This window comes from Poeciliopsis prolifica, unplaced genomic scaffold, assembly GCF_027474105.1.
Source record: "Poeciliopsis prolifica strain line A6 unplaced genomic scaffold, Auburn_PproV2 SCAFFOLD004, whole genome shotgun sequence".
Classification (NCBI taxonomy): domain Eukaryota; kingdom Metazoa; phylum Chordata; class Actinopteri; order Cyprinodontiformes; family Poeciliidae; genus Poeciliopsis; species Poeciliopsis prolifica.
The window spans coordinates 18,412,216-18,429,111 of NW_026562379.1; the positions used below are offsets into that span (position 1 = coordinate 18,412,216).

A 16,896-nucleotide genomic window follows, 5' to 3' on the forward strand; every position below is an offset into this window, starting at 1 on the left:
AAACCTGGAGGACTGGAGTTTGACACCCCTGACCTATGGACTTTATCACTATGTCACAGGACCCAGGATGATTGAGCTGGTTTAAAGGTAAGAACACAGCACCTGAGTTCAGTTCTGTGAAACTGCCTGAAAGCCTGGAGTCAGTTCTGTGCAATAAGAAAAGATCGGATCACAATCCATCACTGGTCCAGTAAAACAATAATGGTGAGTTAGGCTGAATTACAGGAGTTAGGAAGATGATTAACACTGATTGACTTTAAAGGAGGTTTTGGTCAAGCAGTTTGCTGCTTTATCAATGTTTTCAATACAGCGTGATATTCAGCCGGCATTGGATCAAATACTTAATCAAAGACAAACAGATTATGGATACCAAAACTTTATTGCTAAAGAAGTTGGAATGATGTAATTTTTTTCTTTTATGTAATTTTGATGTCAATGTTTCTTTTCAGTTCTTTAATTTTAAATCAGGCTTTATCACGCTTGATTTGTTGATACAAATAAATCCATTTGAAAAAAAGAATTAAAAACTTTTTCACATCTTTTCTATGAATGTATTTGTGCTAAATATTTCTGCACTAAAATTCAACACTTTAACTGTATCGTGGTATTAAAATTAAGTTTATTTTACGATAAAAAAAAAAAGTCAAAAACTTTATTCTATTTGGCAAATATTCATAAATGTAATTTGTCAGAAACAAAACCTAATAGAAATCACGCGGATAAATCAAGAAATTTTAAGGAAGTCTCTGCTTGACGATCTCTGACGTCATCACGCTGCGTCTCTCCCGGAAGTCTCGGTCGGAGCCAAAATGGCGCAGCAGCGGCAGCTGTTGGTTTTGGTTTTGGTTCGGGAAACAAACGTTAAGCGACTGGTACCGTGACCGGACCGCAGTCACGTGAGCGGGGAGATCACAGGGACCCCAGGCTCGCGCCAGGACGCGCGTGCACGCCGTGAGTGTCATAGTTGTTCCTTTCGGAGCGCGCGGAGCTCAGCAGCTAGCAAGATGCTAACGTGTTGAGTCACTGTGGTTCATCCAGAATTGACTTTGATTTGACTGGGAAAATATCGGAAATCAGGGCCGAACCGGTTTGTTCCGGTCAGATAGAAACAACAGCAGAACCGCAGTTCGGTTCGGCCCACCTGACTCCCAGCTGCGCCTCAGACCCTGATTACAGGTAACCTGCTACTGGTTCCGGTTCTGTTTCGCTTTCCGCTGGTTAGTTGAGCTCCACCTGATTAACACGTGTTCCTTTCGTTGTAAACATGTTTATGTGAATCTTTTAATGAGAACAGAACCTCTCGGCCTCCGTAGGAAGGAACATTGATCTAAACCTGTTTGTGCTTGGAAAACTGATCAATAATCGGTTCTGGAGCAGGTTCGTCATCCGGACCGCGGTTATCTAGTTAAATCCTGGTCCAGTTCAGGATAATTGAACCTATCTGATTATGTTGTCATGGTAACCTGATGAAACAGCTGATTCATGAGCAGAGAGGTGGATGTGTGGACAGAGGGCTCACTCTGGTTTCTACTGCAGCTTTAAATGGATCAGAACTGGGTTCTGTTGCTACAAACAGACTACGGTTCAGGTTCTGATCCAAACAGAGCTGTCTGAGACGCAGCTCGTCCTTCTGTCTGTCTCGGTGTGTCTCTGTCCCTCTGACTGCTGCCGCTCTTTCAGGTGGAGATGGCGGCGCGGCGGGCTGACTGCGGCTGGAAGAGACACATCTCAGACCAGCTGAAGCTCAGAGACAGAGTCCAGAGACACACCTTTGAGCAGATCGTCCAGCAGTGTGAGTTAGGACGCGCTGAGGACACACTGTGTCCCACTCTGAGGACAGAGTGAGGGATTAAAGCTGTTTGTCTTCCAGACAATCGTCTCTTGGAGAAGTCTGACCTGCAAACCGTCCTCACTGAGCGATACCAGACAGAGAAGTATGACGTCCCGAGAGGACATGAGGCCAGGTGAGACACCCTGATGCTGAGTCTCTGCTTGGTTTGTCCAGCCTGAGACATCCTAACAGTGTTTCTGTTTCCTGTTTTTCTTTTGTCCCCATCCTTTTTTGTTTGTTCTCATCCTTTGTCCCCTTGCGTCCCCTCTGTTTCTGTCCCCTCCTCCAGCTCCATGGACTCGTCCCGTAGCGACTCCCTTCACCAGGAAATGTCCCAGATGAGGATTCGCCACCAGGAGGAGCTGACCGAGCTGCACAAGAAACGAGGCGAGGTGAGTCACAGGAAGTGATGTCCCCTGTCCTTGTCCTGAGTGTCTGCGTGGAGCTGTGGGGCGTCCCTGCTCCTCTGCAGGGGTTTCTGGTCCATCAGGGTCTCTATTGGAGACAGTGCCCCCGTCAGGCTGCTGCAGCTCTAAGCTCCAGTTTACTTCCTGTGAAGCTGACACTGGAAACCAGTTCAGGTTCTGCTGCGCCTGTAGCAGCGGCCCTGCTGGGCGGAGCCCGTCTGTCCCATCAGGACACACCTGTAGCTAATAGGAAGGGCCTCTGAAAGTGGGTGGAGTCAGTAACCGTTCTGTTTCCTGCAGCTGGCGCAGACTGTGATCGAACTCAACAACCAAATCCAGCAGAAGGATCGAGAGATCCAGAGCAACGAGGCCAGGTGACACACACACACACACACACACACACACACACACACACACACACACACACACACACACCCCTGTCTGATCAGCAGCTGATTGGTTCTCCCCTTCCAGGATGTTGGAATACCAGCAGCAGATCGCCGGCCTGGAGGGAGACTGTCGGGATCTGAGGAACAACCTGCAGGTACGACTCCATGAAGATAATTAATCTGTTGATGATGAATCTCCAGTAGCAGTCAAATCGCAAGAGGCTTCTGACTAAAGACTGTTATGGCATGTTAACAGCTCAATATCCAGGCAGCAGTGATGATATTCCACATCAACACTTCCTGGATGATGGCATCATATGTTGGCTAGTGATGCTAATGCACCTCTTTTGCCCCCAACCTAAAAGCATCCACAGTTACCTGCAGCAATAAATTTAATATCATAAATATTATTGGCCAATCACATTCATTTACAACAAATTCAACCTCCTCCTCTCTCTGCTCTTCATCCATGAAGCCTCCTATTCAACTCCTCTAGGATTTGAGGTCAAAGGTCAGGTGTGCTCCAAGTTGTAATAACGACACCTTCAGGTGCATTGGTTTGTATCTTCCTCGTGTGGATACAGATGAGAAGTTTCATCTCCAGAAGCTGCAATTATGTGAAGGAAGTGGTTACAAAATAAAAGCCCAAATGTCAAAATAAGCCCCGCCCACCAGCTGAAGGTCAGTGATGAGCTGTAAAAGGTCTGATTCCCACAATCCTCTGCTGCCTCCGGCTCCCAGCAGCTCGCTCTCTGCTCCCATCATGCTCCAGTCATGCAGCCATGGGCCCAGCAGCTGCTGACACACAGGGTGTGACATCACACAGGATGTGACATCACTGAGAGGCTGAGCTGAGAACCTGTAGCCTCCCTGTGATGTTGATCCAACATGACCAATTAGGGAGGAGCGTCAGGAGGCGGGAAGGAAGAGGAAGATGATCTCAAGTTTTCAAGCTGAGACCTTCATCACTGAAACAGCGACGGCGTTATGACTTCACCACCCGACCATGTGACCGTGGTAACTTCCTGTTTCTGTGCAGGAGCTGGAAATGGCCAATCAGACGCTGAAGGACGAGTACGACGCTCTGCAGATCACCTTCTCCGCCCTGGAGGAGAAGCTGAGGAAGACGTCAGAGGACAACCAGGAGCTGGTGTCCCGCTGGATGGCCGAGAAGGCCCTGGAGGCCAACCGGCTCAACGCCGAGAACGAGAAGGACACCAGGTGGGCGGGGCGTCGGTGGGCGGAGGGGCGGGGCCTCCGAGCGCTCATGTGACGGCGGCTGTTTGTGTTCCAGGCGCAGACAGGCCAAACTGCAGAAGGACCTGGCGGACGCTGCCAAGGAGCCGCTGCCCATCGAACAGTAAGTGACCTCCACTTCCTGTCTGAGTAGACCTGGATCTGGTCCAGGTGATGAACCCGGGTCTGTTTCCTCCACAGGGACGACGACATCGAGGTGCTGGCTGAGGACGGAGGGAAGGGAGCCGGAGAAACGTCACCAAACCGACCAATCAGCAGGACGCTGAGGTGAGAATCAACGATTCTACGGCACCCAGACCATAAACGGCACCTGTTAGCACCTGTTAGCACCTGTAGCTAGCCACAGCAGGCACCATCACTGTGCACTGAGTCATATCCACTAAACCAGACTGATGAATGATCATCTGCTACAAAAATGTTCATAGCTCCATTATTAGCGCCGTCTGATTTCCATAAAATGTGGATTAAATTAATGTTAAGAAAACTGCTGATGCTTTGATATGTAAATATGTATAAATCCTGGATATAAATTTGACGTTTGGTCAGTTCTTTCAAGTTGCAAAAGACGACTAACCGAATGTTGTTGTTTATGTGTGTATATATATATAAATTTTTTTTTAATATACAAATTAATTCTTGTAAACTGGAGATGTTTATTAATGAAATTTAATGAACATCACCAAGATCTATGAACAAATAAGAAAATTGGTCCAGGTTTTATTTTTATATTGAACTTTTAGAAATGTCAGTGCGCCACAGCAAAGGGAAAATAAATAAACAGATGAAGAATAAATCAAAACCACTAAAATTATATATTTTTTTAATGAACGCAGGCTTGTTGCCGTGGCAACTGGCTCACAACAGCTCCAACAGAGCAGAGATTTCGTTCAGGAACATCAAACCAAAAACCACGCAGACATTTCCCACAACATTCAGTCCGTTACAGTCTCATGATTTCAGATTTATTATGATAAGTGATTGCCTGAAGGTTAGCGCCGCTGGTCGATTAGCTAGTGAGCATCCATCAGCGGAAACGTGATTCGGTGCCCCTTGTGGCGAATCGTCAACATGACGGGTAAACAAACATGGCGGCTCCTGGTTGACGGTTCTAGTTCTGTTTGTTCAGCAGGAAAACGTCCCAGCAGCCTCAGGGCGGGCTCCTCGACTCCATCTCCAACATCTTCGGGTAGGTACCGGTCAGCGTAGCTCCAGCTGGTCTGAGCATGCTCAGTGGATGACGCTGCGCTTCTCCTCCTCAGCAGGCGTCGGTCGGCGAACTCCTTGGGCACATCTCCAGAAACCACAGAGACGCCGTCGGGAGGCTGTGCGGAGGTCCGGGTGCCGACCACGGCGCTGCACGTCTTTGTGAGTTTCTTCCAGTGAGTTTCTGATTGGTCAGGAACCAATCAGATGGCCGGACTTCCTCACTGGAGTCCTGGCTCTGATCGACCTGATGGTCGCAACAAAAACCAAACGTAAAAAACATCAAGTCCGCATCAACTCCCAACCGTCCCTGCTGGTGAACCCCAAGGCCTTGTGCTCGGGCCTGTCTGATATGGCAAGCTGTTTTAACATAAAATCGTCTTCACCACACTTACTTTCAGATGTTTGAAATTAGTTCATGACGAGACACTTTTCCGTTGGCAAAGGTATATCTGCAATAAATTACTGACTACCTGGAATATTTATTTCATATGTCAACTGTTAAATTAGGACCAGTCATAAAGTAAAGTTGAGATTTCTCACGTCTTGTTTTGAGTCGTCATAATTCCAATTCAGTGTCTATTTTTAAATGAAGGCTTGAAGTAAATGGAGTACGTTTGTCTCCATTGTAAACTGGTTGTATTTAATCACAGCAGAAATGAGTCAAACTTTTTCAGAAGCATTTTGAAATCTCCATTTTCACGCTGCACCGTTTTTAGCGCAGCCTGTTTTGGTGGAGAGTAAATGAGGAATTGTTTATGAAGCAGTTTTCAGAGTTTTGTTTTTTCTCTACAATTTGAGGACAAACTATTTCTGCTCCACAGGAAGCTCATGACGGAGAGGTGAACACCGTCCGGTTCAGCCCCGGCTCCCGGCTCCTAGCGACCGGGGGGATGGACCGCAGGGTGAAGCTGTGGGAGGTGATCTCAGGTGAGCTTCACACGGTAACGCCTCAACGTTAAGCCCCGCCCACCGGCTGAAGGTCAGTGATGAGCTGTAAAAGGTCTGATTCCCACAATCCTCTGCTGCCTCCGGCTCCCAGCAGCTCGCTCTCTGCTCCCATCATGCTCCAGTCATGCAGCCATGGGCCCAGCAGCTGCTGACACACAGAGTGTGACATCACACAGGATGTGACATCACTGAGAGGCTGAGCTGAGAACCTGCAGCCTCCCTGTGATGTTGATCCAACATGACCAATCAGGGAGGAGCGTCAGGAGGCGGGAAGGAAGAGGAAGATGATCTCAAGTTTTCAAGCTGAGACCTTCATCACCACTGTAATCAGATTACTTTACCAACGAGTATTCAGGGCCGTCGGCAGCCGGAGACTTTGCAGAGACATGTCTAGAACTTGGTGAGAAGAAATGGGTCGATTCTTTCTGTCGGATACAGGAAGTGGAGGTTGGGCTCCGCAGGCTGAACCGCTTCCTGCTCCAACCCGACATGAAACATCAGCTCTGCTAATGTTGCTACAACACTAAACCAGCATGGATCTAATGGGAGCTAATGACATTTAGCATCAGGTTTTCAGTCATGTTGACTGACAGTCGACCAACCAAAACCTGCTTTACTGCCGACCAATCACAGCGCAGCGTTGCTGTGTGTGTTCAGGTCGCTGTGAGGCTAAAGGAGCTCTGACCGGCAGCAACGCGGGAATCACCAGCATCGACTTCGACAGCGCTGTAAGTCTGTTCCTGCTGCTCGCCATGGTTACATGGGTTACCTGCTCTTGCTCACCTGTTCTTTGTTGTCATCAGGGCTCCTACCTGCTCGCTGCGTCCAACGACTTCGCCAGTCGAATCTGGACGATGGACGACTACAGACTGAGGGTGAGTCCTGATTGGTCTAAATCATCATCGCTAATGAGGGCGGAGTCGGTGTGAATCAGGTGTGTGTTGAGCTGTCCTCACCTGTCTGACCTCTTCCTGCCCTCCAGCACACCTTGACGGGTCACAGCGGGAAGGTTCTGTCTGCTCGATTCCTATTGGACAACGCTCGCATCGTGTCTGGGAGCTACGACCGAACGCTCAAACTGTGGGACCTGCGCAGCAAAGTCTGTACGTCATCAGTCGCACCTGTCCTCACCTGTCTCCTCCTGTCCTCACCTGTCTCCTCCTGTCCTCACCTGTCTCCTCCTGTCCTCACCTGTCTCCTCCTGTCCTCACCTGTCTCCTCCTGTCCTCACCTGTCAGGTATGAAGACGGTTTTCGCCGGCTCCAGCTGTAACGACATCGTTTGCACGGAGCAGTGCGTTATGAGCGGACACTTCGATAAGAAGGTCCGGTTCTGGGACATCAGGTGGGTTCTGATCGTAGGTGATCATGTGCTGAGCCTCTGATTGGCTGAGCCGGCCTGACCTGGTGACCTGTGCTCCGGCTCACGCCGGGCCCTCAGGGCGGAGAGCATCGTGAGGGAGATGGAGCTGCAGGGCCGGGTGACGTCTCTGGACCTGAACCACGACCGCAGCGAGCTGCTGACCTGCTCCAGAGACGACGTGCTGAAGATCATCGACCTGCGCAGCAACGCCATCCGGCAGACCTTCAGGTGAGAAACCAGGTGGAAACGGATCAGGGGATGAATTCATAGCTTTGAATTCAATGGGAACCTTCAGCTCTTTGCTGCATCAGGATTCTTCTCACGCTGGTTTGGGCCAAATATTTCAGAGTTAAACGTTTGTGAAAACGTCCGAAACTTAAAGATGGCGCCTTTTCAGTTCAGACGTTCGGTTTGGAGTTTAGTTACTTTTCTTCACAGCTGTTGTCATAGTAATCATGATGTGGTGTTTGTTTTCAGTGCTCAGGGGTTCAAATGTGGAGCCGACTGGACCAGAGTCACCTTCAGGTGAGCTGAACGTCAGAACGGTTCTGATAAACGACCAGAACCGCTGTTAACCTGTCCGGTTCCGGTTCTCTCTGGTCAGTCCTGACGGCAGCTACGTGGCCGGCGGGTCAGCAGATGGCGCTCTCTACGTCTGGAACGTCCTGACGGGGAAACTGGACCGGACTCTGGACCGAAACCACAGGTAAGAACTGTCCTCACCTGTCTGACCCGTCAAGGTGTGGGATCCTGTTGTTCACGCTGATGATGTCATCGCCCCGCAGCTCGGCCATCAACTCTGTGTCCTGGTCGCCGTCGGGAACGTACGTCGCCAGCGTGGAGAAGGGCAGCAGAGCCATCCTGTGGTCTGACATGTGATTGGCCGGCGCCCAGGAAGGGGGCGGAGCCAACACAGCCGGCGCTGCTGGACTCCTGATGAAGCTGCTGAGCTTTTAATGTTCAGTTTAACTGTGACAGAAGAAGAAGAGCTGGCTCTGAGCGCCACCCGCTGGTTGACAGTTGAATGGACAGCTGGTGAAGGCTGAGGAAGAGGAGGAGACGGGTTGGTTTGAAACAGATGAAGATTAAAGACTCTGAGAGAGGATGATGTTCTGTTTGATACACACACACACACACACACACACACAGCTGCTGAAGTGCCTCTGAGCGTTCCCGGAGCGAAAGCTGCCGGTTCCTTCAGAAGCAGCCGCTGAAACGTGGAAACGGCCTGATCATGTCTCGGATCCATAAACACTAATCGGTCTGTAGTTTTTCTGCTCGTTTCTGTTCATGTTTTCAGTTGGCTGGGAGACATTAAACCCAAACCGCCTGAAACCAGCCGCTCACGCTGCGTTTACTGACCACTGGGAAAAACAAGCGATGTTTCCAGCTCACTGCTTTAGCTCTGCAGAGACACAGACCTTCAGTTTGTGGCGCTCACTGCTCATGTTCTGATTTTCACACAGTTGACCAATCCTCAGGTCTTCTGCTGCGTCCCGTCGGGTCGACGGTCCAGGAACCCGGCGCCGGCTCTGTGCGAGCTTCTGATTGGTTGAAAGGTCATGAAGCCTCTGCATGGTTTCAGTTATTTTGACTGCATTGGAGTTTTATGAAGATAAACTCCTGCTGAGATGGAGGAGATTCCTGCTCACATCAGTTCTTACCAATGTTTCAGAAGCTGAAATGTAGTTTTGCGTTTATTAGAATATATGTGCAGAATTATTCAACAGCTAAACTCATCACTTTATTTCTGTTTGAAATGATGATTACAAACGACTGAAAACTTTCCACCGAACATTTCTGACATCGGTGGCATAAAACGCCTCCTGACTGTTCAGACTGCAGAACCGCGGCCGGGTCCGTTGCCCGGGTCAGAACATGAGTAAATGATGATTAACACAGAAATGTAAATTAAAACGCAGGAGGATTGTTATTAGGATCTTTGCTTGGGATGCTGATTGAGCTTCACTAAACGAGCAAACAGTTTATTTATTATCACTTATTTTACCAGGACGTTCATCGAGATCAAATCTATTCCTAGAGGGAGACTCAGTTTAACCGGAACTACTTAATTATATTTATATGGACGACAAGAGCAGGTGCCAATCATTTATCAGACGTAATCATGAAAATGAAGCATGGCCATCTTCCATCATATTGTTGCTGAATACAGAAAGAAAATGGACCAATACAGATCAATGCTGGAACTATTATTATTTAATAACTTTATTGAACAGGCTGAGGAGTCACAAAGCAGAAATGTTCAGAGAAAAGCTGAACTTTGTCTAATAAAACTACATTTGTTTTATTTCAACATTGATTATAGAGTTTACAGATTGTCCTTGAATGCATCGTGATGCATTCAAGGACTACCTTGAATGTGTAAGGTGCTGTAGCTCAGTAGATCTATAGCATCTTACACAGGATGTCAGAGGCCTGGAGCCGGTTCTAGAGAGGCGGATGGTTCTGCTTTGGTTCAGTCCAGATAAGAGCTAAAGGTGTGTGTGTGTGTGTGTGTGTGTGTGTGTGTGTGTGTGTGTGTGTGTGTGTGTGTGTGTGTGTGTGTGTGTGTGTGTGTGTGTGTGTGTGTGTGTGTGTTTAGCTGCTGTCAGCACTCAGACTGCTGACTCTGTCTCAGCTGATCAGCTCAGCACAGACTCGTCCTGATCACGCGTGTCGACATGTTATGAACATGATCCTGCTCTGATCGTACCGGAAGCTCACAGAACCGGTTCTGATCCGACATGGACTCATACTAATGGTTGAATGAAGCAGGAACATGAAGCGTAGACCAGCCAAGGCTCCAAATAAAACTGGATTCTCTGAGAATTATCTTCAAATTTGTCAAGTTTGTAAAAAAAAAAAAAATAAATTGAAATTGCAAATTAAACATTTCAGATTTAACTTTTACATTTATTGCAGATTTACCAGAAGCATGTATCAAAATCACCCAGAGGAGAATCTTAACAGTTTACTGTCACGTGTTTCCTGAGGTCATATTTCCTGGAAATCAGAGAAATCTTCCATAATTACCTAAAGACTCAACCTTTTAAACACATTATTTTCCTTCCTGATTTCAGTTTGCATTTTAAAAACACCAAACTCCCAGTTCAAACCTTCATCCTGATGACTGAACCTCCTTATTTCACCAAACACAAAAAATAAACGATCCAGATGGCGCCGCTTTTATAAATAGTGTTAGTGATGCTGTATGGTGCACTATTAGGGCCAAAATTAAGATTACCCACACCCAACGGGAGGCTTCATCCATTCTGAAGCACCTACTTTAAAAGTAAAACTGGATAAAAAATCTGAGACTTTCAGCTGCTTCCATTCACACCGTTGCTGCTTGACTTGCTGGTTTAAAGCCTCCTGGTGAGTTTTAGCAGAAAATGTTTACCTGAACGTCACAATGACCTCCGGGGGTTTAAGGTCATTTATTTTTTCGTCCTGCATTGATATGAGTTCCAGATGGAGCAAAGTCAGTCTCAGATCTTTTCTCAGCTGCATCGTCTTTGCTTCTACTCTTACTTTCATACATTTTTGTTCCTTTTTTCAGTTTTCTGACATGGATATTAGTAGAATCATGGTGGGCTGCATGCCTGGACAAGATTCAACATTTATAAAAATATGTTCTTCAAATCTTTTCAAGTCGGCAAACCAAAGCAAAAACAATTCAAAATGGCAACTCTAACAGAAAAAACGGCCAATATAAAATATAGATGAATGGAGAAGGAAAATAGCAGAGAGAGGAGGACTGGTTTAGTTTGAAAACAGGAAGTCACAGGGATGGAAGCTGAAGTTCTGGGCCTCAATTTCAAAATAAAAATGTTCAATGACTTCAGCATTTTGTTGGTTCCCCAGACGCCTTGGAAAGCAGCTGCAGCTCAGTTTAACCTGTCGGAACGGTTGGAGTTTACCTGTGGAGTTTACCTGTGGAGTTTCCATAGAGACGGTGTGCACGTGTGAGCGTGCACGTGGGATGCAGTAAACAGAGCTGCAGATCTGCCTGCAGGATTACAGAGTAATGATCAGCATGCTGACCACGCTGTGTGCAGAGATTATAAATACATGTGATCAGCAGCTGAACAAGCTTCTTCATCTGCAGTCGACTCCATCTCAGACGTTCTTCATCCTCTTCTCGGCTCCTGCTGCTTCAGGTGAGTTTCTGCTTCAGGTGAGTTTCTGCTTCAGGTGAGTTTCTGCTTCAGCCGTTCTAAGATTTTCCATGGAAACTCAACATCAGGTTTGGCCATGACTTGGACACAAAAAGCTTTATTTTCCTGTCAGGTTCCAGAGTTTCACATTTTGAACCATTTGGAGGAGTTGACCTGAATCTGCTCCAGGTTGTGGAGAAAAAAGGGGGTGTGGTCACGTCCATTTAGAAAAGAAGACGCTTTGTGATTGTTTGGTAGATCAGGATGTTAGTCTGAAATCAACCATCCCAACTGAGGAAAGCAGCCTGCAGGAAGACGCTTCATGCTTCCTGTCATCCATCCCTTCTGCAGCACCTGTAACCAAATGTTCCTGAGTTCTGCAGACGCCTGATAACAAACGGTTGACTTGGTTCAGCCGTGTCGGAGAAGAGACGGTATCTCTGGAAAACTGGTCTTTGGTGCCCTGCTGCAGATCCGTGGATCTCTGTAGATCTCTGTGGATCTCTGTGGATTTCTGTAGATCTCTGTAGATCTCTGTGGATCTCTGTAGATCTCTGTAGATCTCTGTGGATCTCTGTAGATCTCTGTGGATCTCTGTAGATGCAGAGATCTCACTGGCTGCTTGACCCCAGTTTTTTGTAGAGCATCACATCTTTGGGTCCTGATTCTGTGTAAACCGTAAAGTCTCTGTGGATCTTGCTTCTCAACAGATGTGTTTCTCTGAAGGTTCTAGCAGGCGGTTCTCCTCCAGGGCTGCTGGTTTGATTGAATATTTCTGTTTCAGTTTGAGACCCGTTGGTCAGGATGAGTCCGAAACACGTCGTCTTCAAGAAGGTATCCAGAGACAAGTCGGTAAGTTCTGCTGAGAAAACCCATCCATCCATTTGCAGGTGAAGTCATGTTGAACAAGCAGCCATGTTGATGTGAGTCCCTCTGTTTGGTCTGACAGGTGGCCGTCTACATGGCCAAGAGGGACTTTGTGGATCGCTGTGACTCTGTGGATCCAGTTGGTGAGTTCCAGCTTGAGCTTTTTTTGTTGTTATTTGTCTTTGTGGTCAAAGGTTCCTGTGCAGGAAAAAAATCAATTAACTTCCATCATCAGAGATGGAGAAAATGACCTCTTCTCTGTGGAGAAAGGATATTTGGTTCTTTACTGAAAACACTTGGCAGAAATCGTAAAGGGTCTAAACAGAACCAGGCCAAAGGGACCAACCACACTGTCTGTTGGTGCCGAGTCCTTTCTGCACAGCCCAGTGTGGAATGGACTCCTCCTGTTTCTCATCTCACAGACGGCGTGATTGTGATTGACCCAGTTCAGCTGAAAGGAAAGAAAGGTGAGCTTTAATCCTCTCACTTCTCAGAAATCATATTTGGGAACCTTAGTCTCCGTTAAGCCGTGTTGTTTTCTGTCTCTGCCAGTGTATGTGATGCTCTCATGCACGTTTCGATACGGCCGTCAGGACATGGATGTGATGGGCGTGGCCTTCAGGAGGGACCTGTTCGTGGTGACCCGGCAGGTTTACCCAGAGTTGCAGGACAAAGAGAAGCTGACCCACACCAAGGTCCAGCAGAAGCTTCTGCACAAACTAGGAGACAACGCCTACCCTTTCTTCTTCGAGGTGAGGGTTGAAGTCAGACTGAGGTTTGTCCAGTCCAAGGTCTGGCCTTACACCAGACATTGCTCTGAAGCAGGCAGAGGACAGGACTCTGTTGGAAGACCTAAGTCGAGTTTGACCAAGTATTGAAATCTAAATTAGGACAAAAGTCAAATCACATCTGACCCAGAGCCAAGATCCTGATGCTCCTTATTTAAATCATGAAACATTTTCAAACATCAGCTGAATTGTTGTTGACAGTCGAGATCATCCACAATAAAACCTTTTCAGTTTCCAGACAACCTGCCGTGTTCTGTCAGTCTGCAGCCCGGTCCGAATGACGTGGGAAAGGTAACAGATCCTCCCTGATGTCATCCATATCTTCATCCATCTCCCTCTGGCCCTCCTGATGTTTGACCTCTCCCGTCGCGTGTTTGTGTTGGCCAGAAATGTGCGGTGGAGTTCGAGGTGAAGGCGTTCTGTGGGGACAATCAGGACGAGAAGATTGATAAACAGTGAGTTTGTTTACTGGACCTGGATTCACTCCATCAGTGTTGCATCACAAGCTTCTTCTCTTTTTCTGCAGGAGCTCAGTTCGTCTCACCATCCGAAAGATCCAGTTCAGTCCAGAGAACACTGAAGTGGCTCCATTTGCAGACATGACCTTTGAGTTCTTGATGTCCGAAAATCCTCTACATGTCAAGCTGACCCTTCCCAAAGAGGTCAGTCGACCCGATTCTGGAATCAGTCCATGTGAGACAAACTACCCATGGTCTGGGTTAAAGTTCATTCCAAACAGGATGAATGAACACGTGACACAGAGCAAAATAGCAACTCTGGTCCGCAAACAAACCTCAGTCTGGGTTCAGTTGAAGTGAACTCTGGTCCAGTTCGAATACATATGTGAACGCCAAGCAGACCGGCTCCAAGATAAGGAAGTAGTATATAGCGCAAGGCCTTCTGGGTAAATAAAACAAACAAAAAATGCTAATCTAGCGTTAGCAGCAGAAATGGTTCGCGGTCTTTAACCAAACACTGAAGCGAAATCTTCCAACCACTAAAATCTGACAACACTCTGTTTTTGTTTGCATTTTGTGAAGAAGGAAGTTGCACTCAGTGTCTTCTTCAGATGTTTTCAAACCAGTGGACATCTTTCTAGTGAGGCGTCCAGAAGATATTCTGAACATTTTATAGTTCATAGACACAATAGTCATGTCTCTCCCGGTCTGTGTGTTTCTGTCTGCAGACGTTTTACCACGGTGAGCCGGTCAAAGCCAACGTTGAAATCACCAACTCCTCCAGCAGGAACATCAAAGACATCAGTTTGTCAGGTGAGTTTCTTCCTCCACATCCAAACATCTTCCACACCTTTACAAACCTGTGTTCAGCTTTACATAGCCTGGGCTAACATGCACACATCTGCACACACCTGCCCTTAGCTTCATGCTTACCAACACACACACACCTGTCTCCACCAGTTGTACACCTGTCCCACCTTTATACAGTTTGTCTTTACCTACCTGTCCTCATTTCCACCCATCTGAACTCACCTGTCCTGTGATTGAACTAATGAGTTTCTAGTATGTCTGTATGATCACGACTTTATTAGCTTCTCAGAGGAAACTTATGAGCCAGGAAACCTGCTAAAGCACGATGGATGCATCTCTGAACATGTATATGTTCAACTGTATATGAACTTGTCACTTCCTGTCTGTTCTCATCATCGTTTCTTCTTCACTGTGTTCAGTTGAGCAGGTGACCAATGTGGTGCTCTACTCCAACGATAAATATGTGAAATCTGTGGCCAAAGAAGAGACTGAGTGAGTGTTTGTGTCCTCGGTGTCTGGTGAACATTCTGAATTACCGGTTACCTGTTGGAGATGTATTGTTCATGAGGTTCTGATCCACATCCCAGGGATTCGGTTCCCTCTGGTACCACACTGAAGAAGGAGTACACTCTGTACCCTCTGCTGGCGTACAACAAGGACCGCAGAGGAATCGCTCTGGATGGACGACTGAAACATGAAGACACCAATCTGGCTTCGTCCAGCATGTAGGGACACGGTGTCACGGTTCACTCTGGAGCTGTGGTACTGAAGGAGTTCTGAGTGTTGTCTCTGTGTCAGTGTGAAGCAGGAGGTGCTGAAAGAAGTCCAGGGGATGCTGATTTCCTACAAGGTGGTTCTGAAGATGATAGCCTCCGGGTGAGTTAACCTCTGCTTTCAGTTTGTTTATATGTTTGGAGACATTCAGCAGCAAATCGTCTAGATGAATGTTAACTGACTGAGTCTCCGTCTGCTGCTGCTCACCAACAGGACGGTGGGGTCCAGGTACGTACACGCCTCGACACCCACAGTTTGTGTGTCTGCTATGATGTGGAGGCTCACAGCTCTATGTGTTTCACAGTGAGGTTTCTGTGGAGGTGCCCTTCAAACTGATGAATCCAAAATCAGAACCAGGTAAAGATTTGAAATGCTTAATATCCCCCCTACAGCCCCACCCTCAGATGCATGTAGCTCCGCCTACTAGATCGGTGTAGCCAAACTGAACTCATTGTTCAAAGTAAAGGGTTCTTTCATTTGATTGCCTCAGATTGACTATTCACATCCTCTTTTCGTTCTTCTTCTGCTGCTTCTCACCTGCAGTGAAGGACAGGTAAGATTGTCTGCTTGAGCACGATAATTCAGTCTTCAAACTTTAAAAATCAGAGAAAACCAATAAAATGTGTTTGGTCATGTTGTGTGGCCGTCACTCCAGCTTTCTCTCTGACCTTCGCAGTGAACCTGATGACATGGTGTTTGAAGACTTTAAACGGGCCTACCTGAAGGGCGTGGTCTACGGAGATGACGATGAGTCTCCAACTGAGGCCTAAACTATAAAGACGACATCGACTGTTCAGTTCTCCACCTAAAGATCAACAGACATTCAGGACAGAGGAATCATGAGATGAACTTCATATGGTTACCCTGAAAGATGTCTGTTGTGAACTCCTCAGCGTTAGATAGCGCCTGTAGTTGTTAACCTCTGACAGTTCCTCAGTGGAGGTGTTGGAGCTCAAATCTTTATGTCCCTTCATGGAGGTAGAGGTACCTAAGGGGCGGAGCTACATCTAACTGTAGTATTGCTTCTGTAGCTTCTAGTGAATCAGATTCAAACCAGAATTCAGAATGTAGTTTTTAACTGTTCTCAGATTAAATAACTTCCTAAACCAAAAAAGTGTTTGTTTAATTCATTCAACCAGCCAACCAAACAACCAACCAGCCATTTGTCCGTCCAACCATATTTTAATCCAGCATATCGCTTCTTTAAATGACATCAATAAAGAAATCAAAAGGAATGGTGAAGAACAGCTTTGGACCTCCACAAATTTGGTTCTTCTTTGTGTCCAATTTCAAGATGATTGTTTGTGTCTCATTCATCTGGTCAAGCAATCTTGCAAAGTGAAACAGCCTGTAAATGTGCAGCCACATGGAGAAGGATTCTGTCTCTGAGATGTTTTGGTACAAATTTTTTAACGTATCAATGCAAAGCCACTTAGAAAGGAATAAGCCATTACTCCTAAGACAACATAAAAAAGCAGATTACAGTTTGCAAATGCACTCAAAAAGGACAGATTACATTTTGGAGGCATTTCTTTGGTGTAAATAAGCTAAACTTAAAGTGTTTGGTCTGAATGACAGACTACACCAGGACTGTCAGATGGAATTGGACTAAACGCCATCAAATTCTTGTCAAAAGCTTGTG

The 16,896-nt window shown here is 46.9% G+C and overlaps 2 protein-coding genes and 2 non-coding genes across 10 annotated transcripts; all 4 read left to right on the forward strand.

Moving 5' to 3' along the window:
- The first annotated feature begins 790 nt into the window (after positions 1-790).
- Positions 791-8,503, forward strand: atg16l1 (ATG16 autophagy related 16-like 1 (S. cerevisiae)). 4 transcript variants are annotated; one of them, XM_055029048.1, is made up of 20 exons: positions 791-951; positions 1,681-1,792; positions 1,871-1,964; positions 2,121-2,223; positions 2,539-2,612; positions 2,713-2,782; positions 3,667-3,848; positions 3,922-3,987; positions 4,065-4,151; positions 5,011-5,070; positions 5,144-5,249; positions 5,912-6,017; positions 6,696-6,766; positions 6,842-6,913; positions 7,021-7,141; positions 7,277-7,382; positions 7,479-7,628; positions 7,878-7,925; positions 8,005-8,106; positions 8,186-8,503. In XM_055029048.1, exons 2-20 carry the CDS (start codon positions 1,687-1,689, stop codon positions 8,277-8,279), a joined length of 1,818 nt encoding a protein of 605 aa, XP_054885023.1. In that variant the 5' UTR covers positions 791-951; positions 1,681-1,686; the 3' UTR covers positions 8,280-8,503. The 4 variants fall into 4 exon arrangements, with proteins under 4 accessions (XP_054885023.1, XP_054885024.1, XP_054885025.1 ...); XM_055029049.1 differs by having other exon boundaries at positions 5,147-5,249; XM_055029050.1 differs by having other exon boundaries at positions 5,014-5,070.
- Positions 3,308-3,588, forward strand: LOC129359479 (small Cajal body-specific RNA 6). The gene has a single exon (XR_008605914.1). It is a non-coding gene; the product is annotated as a small Cajal body-specific RNA 6 (non-coding RNA).
- On the forward strand, positions 6,069-6,349 carry LOC129359478 (small Cajal body-specific RNA 6). Its single transcript, XR_008605913.1, has one exon. It is a non-coding gene; the product is annotated as a small Cajal body-specific RNA 6 (non-coding RNA).
- A 2,961-nt stretch (positions 8,504-11,464) lies between the features above and the next one.
- sagb (S-antigen; retina and pineal gland (arrestin) b) lies at positions 11,465-16,386 on the forward strand. Of its 4 annotated transcripts, none has more exons than XM_055029057.1 (16): positions 11,465-11,560; positions 12,342-12,409; positions 12,507-12,567; positions 12,847-12,891; positions 12,977-13,176; positions 13,444-13,503; positions 13,600-13,667; positions 13,739-13,874; positions 14,399-14,483; positions 14,900-14,972; positions 15,068-15,205; positions 15,279-15,356; positions 15,468-15,482; positions 15,559-15,611; positions 15,798-15,807; positions 15,931-16,386. In XM_055029057.1, exons 2-16 carry the CDS (start codon positions 12,362-12,364, stop codon positions 16,022-16,024), a joined length of 1,164 nt encoding a protein of 387 aa, XP_054885032.1. In that variant the 5' UTR covers positions 11,465-11,560; positions 12,342-12,361; the 3' UTR covers positions 16,025-16,386. The 4 variants fall into 4 exon arrangements, with proteins under 4 accessions (XP_054885032.1, XP_054885035.1, XP_054885033.1 ...); XM_055029058.1 differs by having other exon boundaries at positions 11,493-11,577; XM_055029059.1 differs by lacking the exon at positions 11,465-11,560 and adding an exon at positions 11,569-11,594.
- The last annotated feature ends 510 nt before the right edge of the window (positions 16,387-16,896 follow it).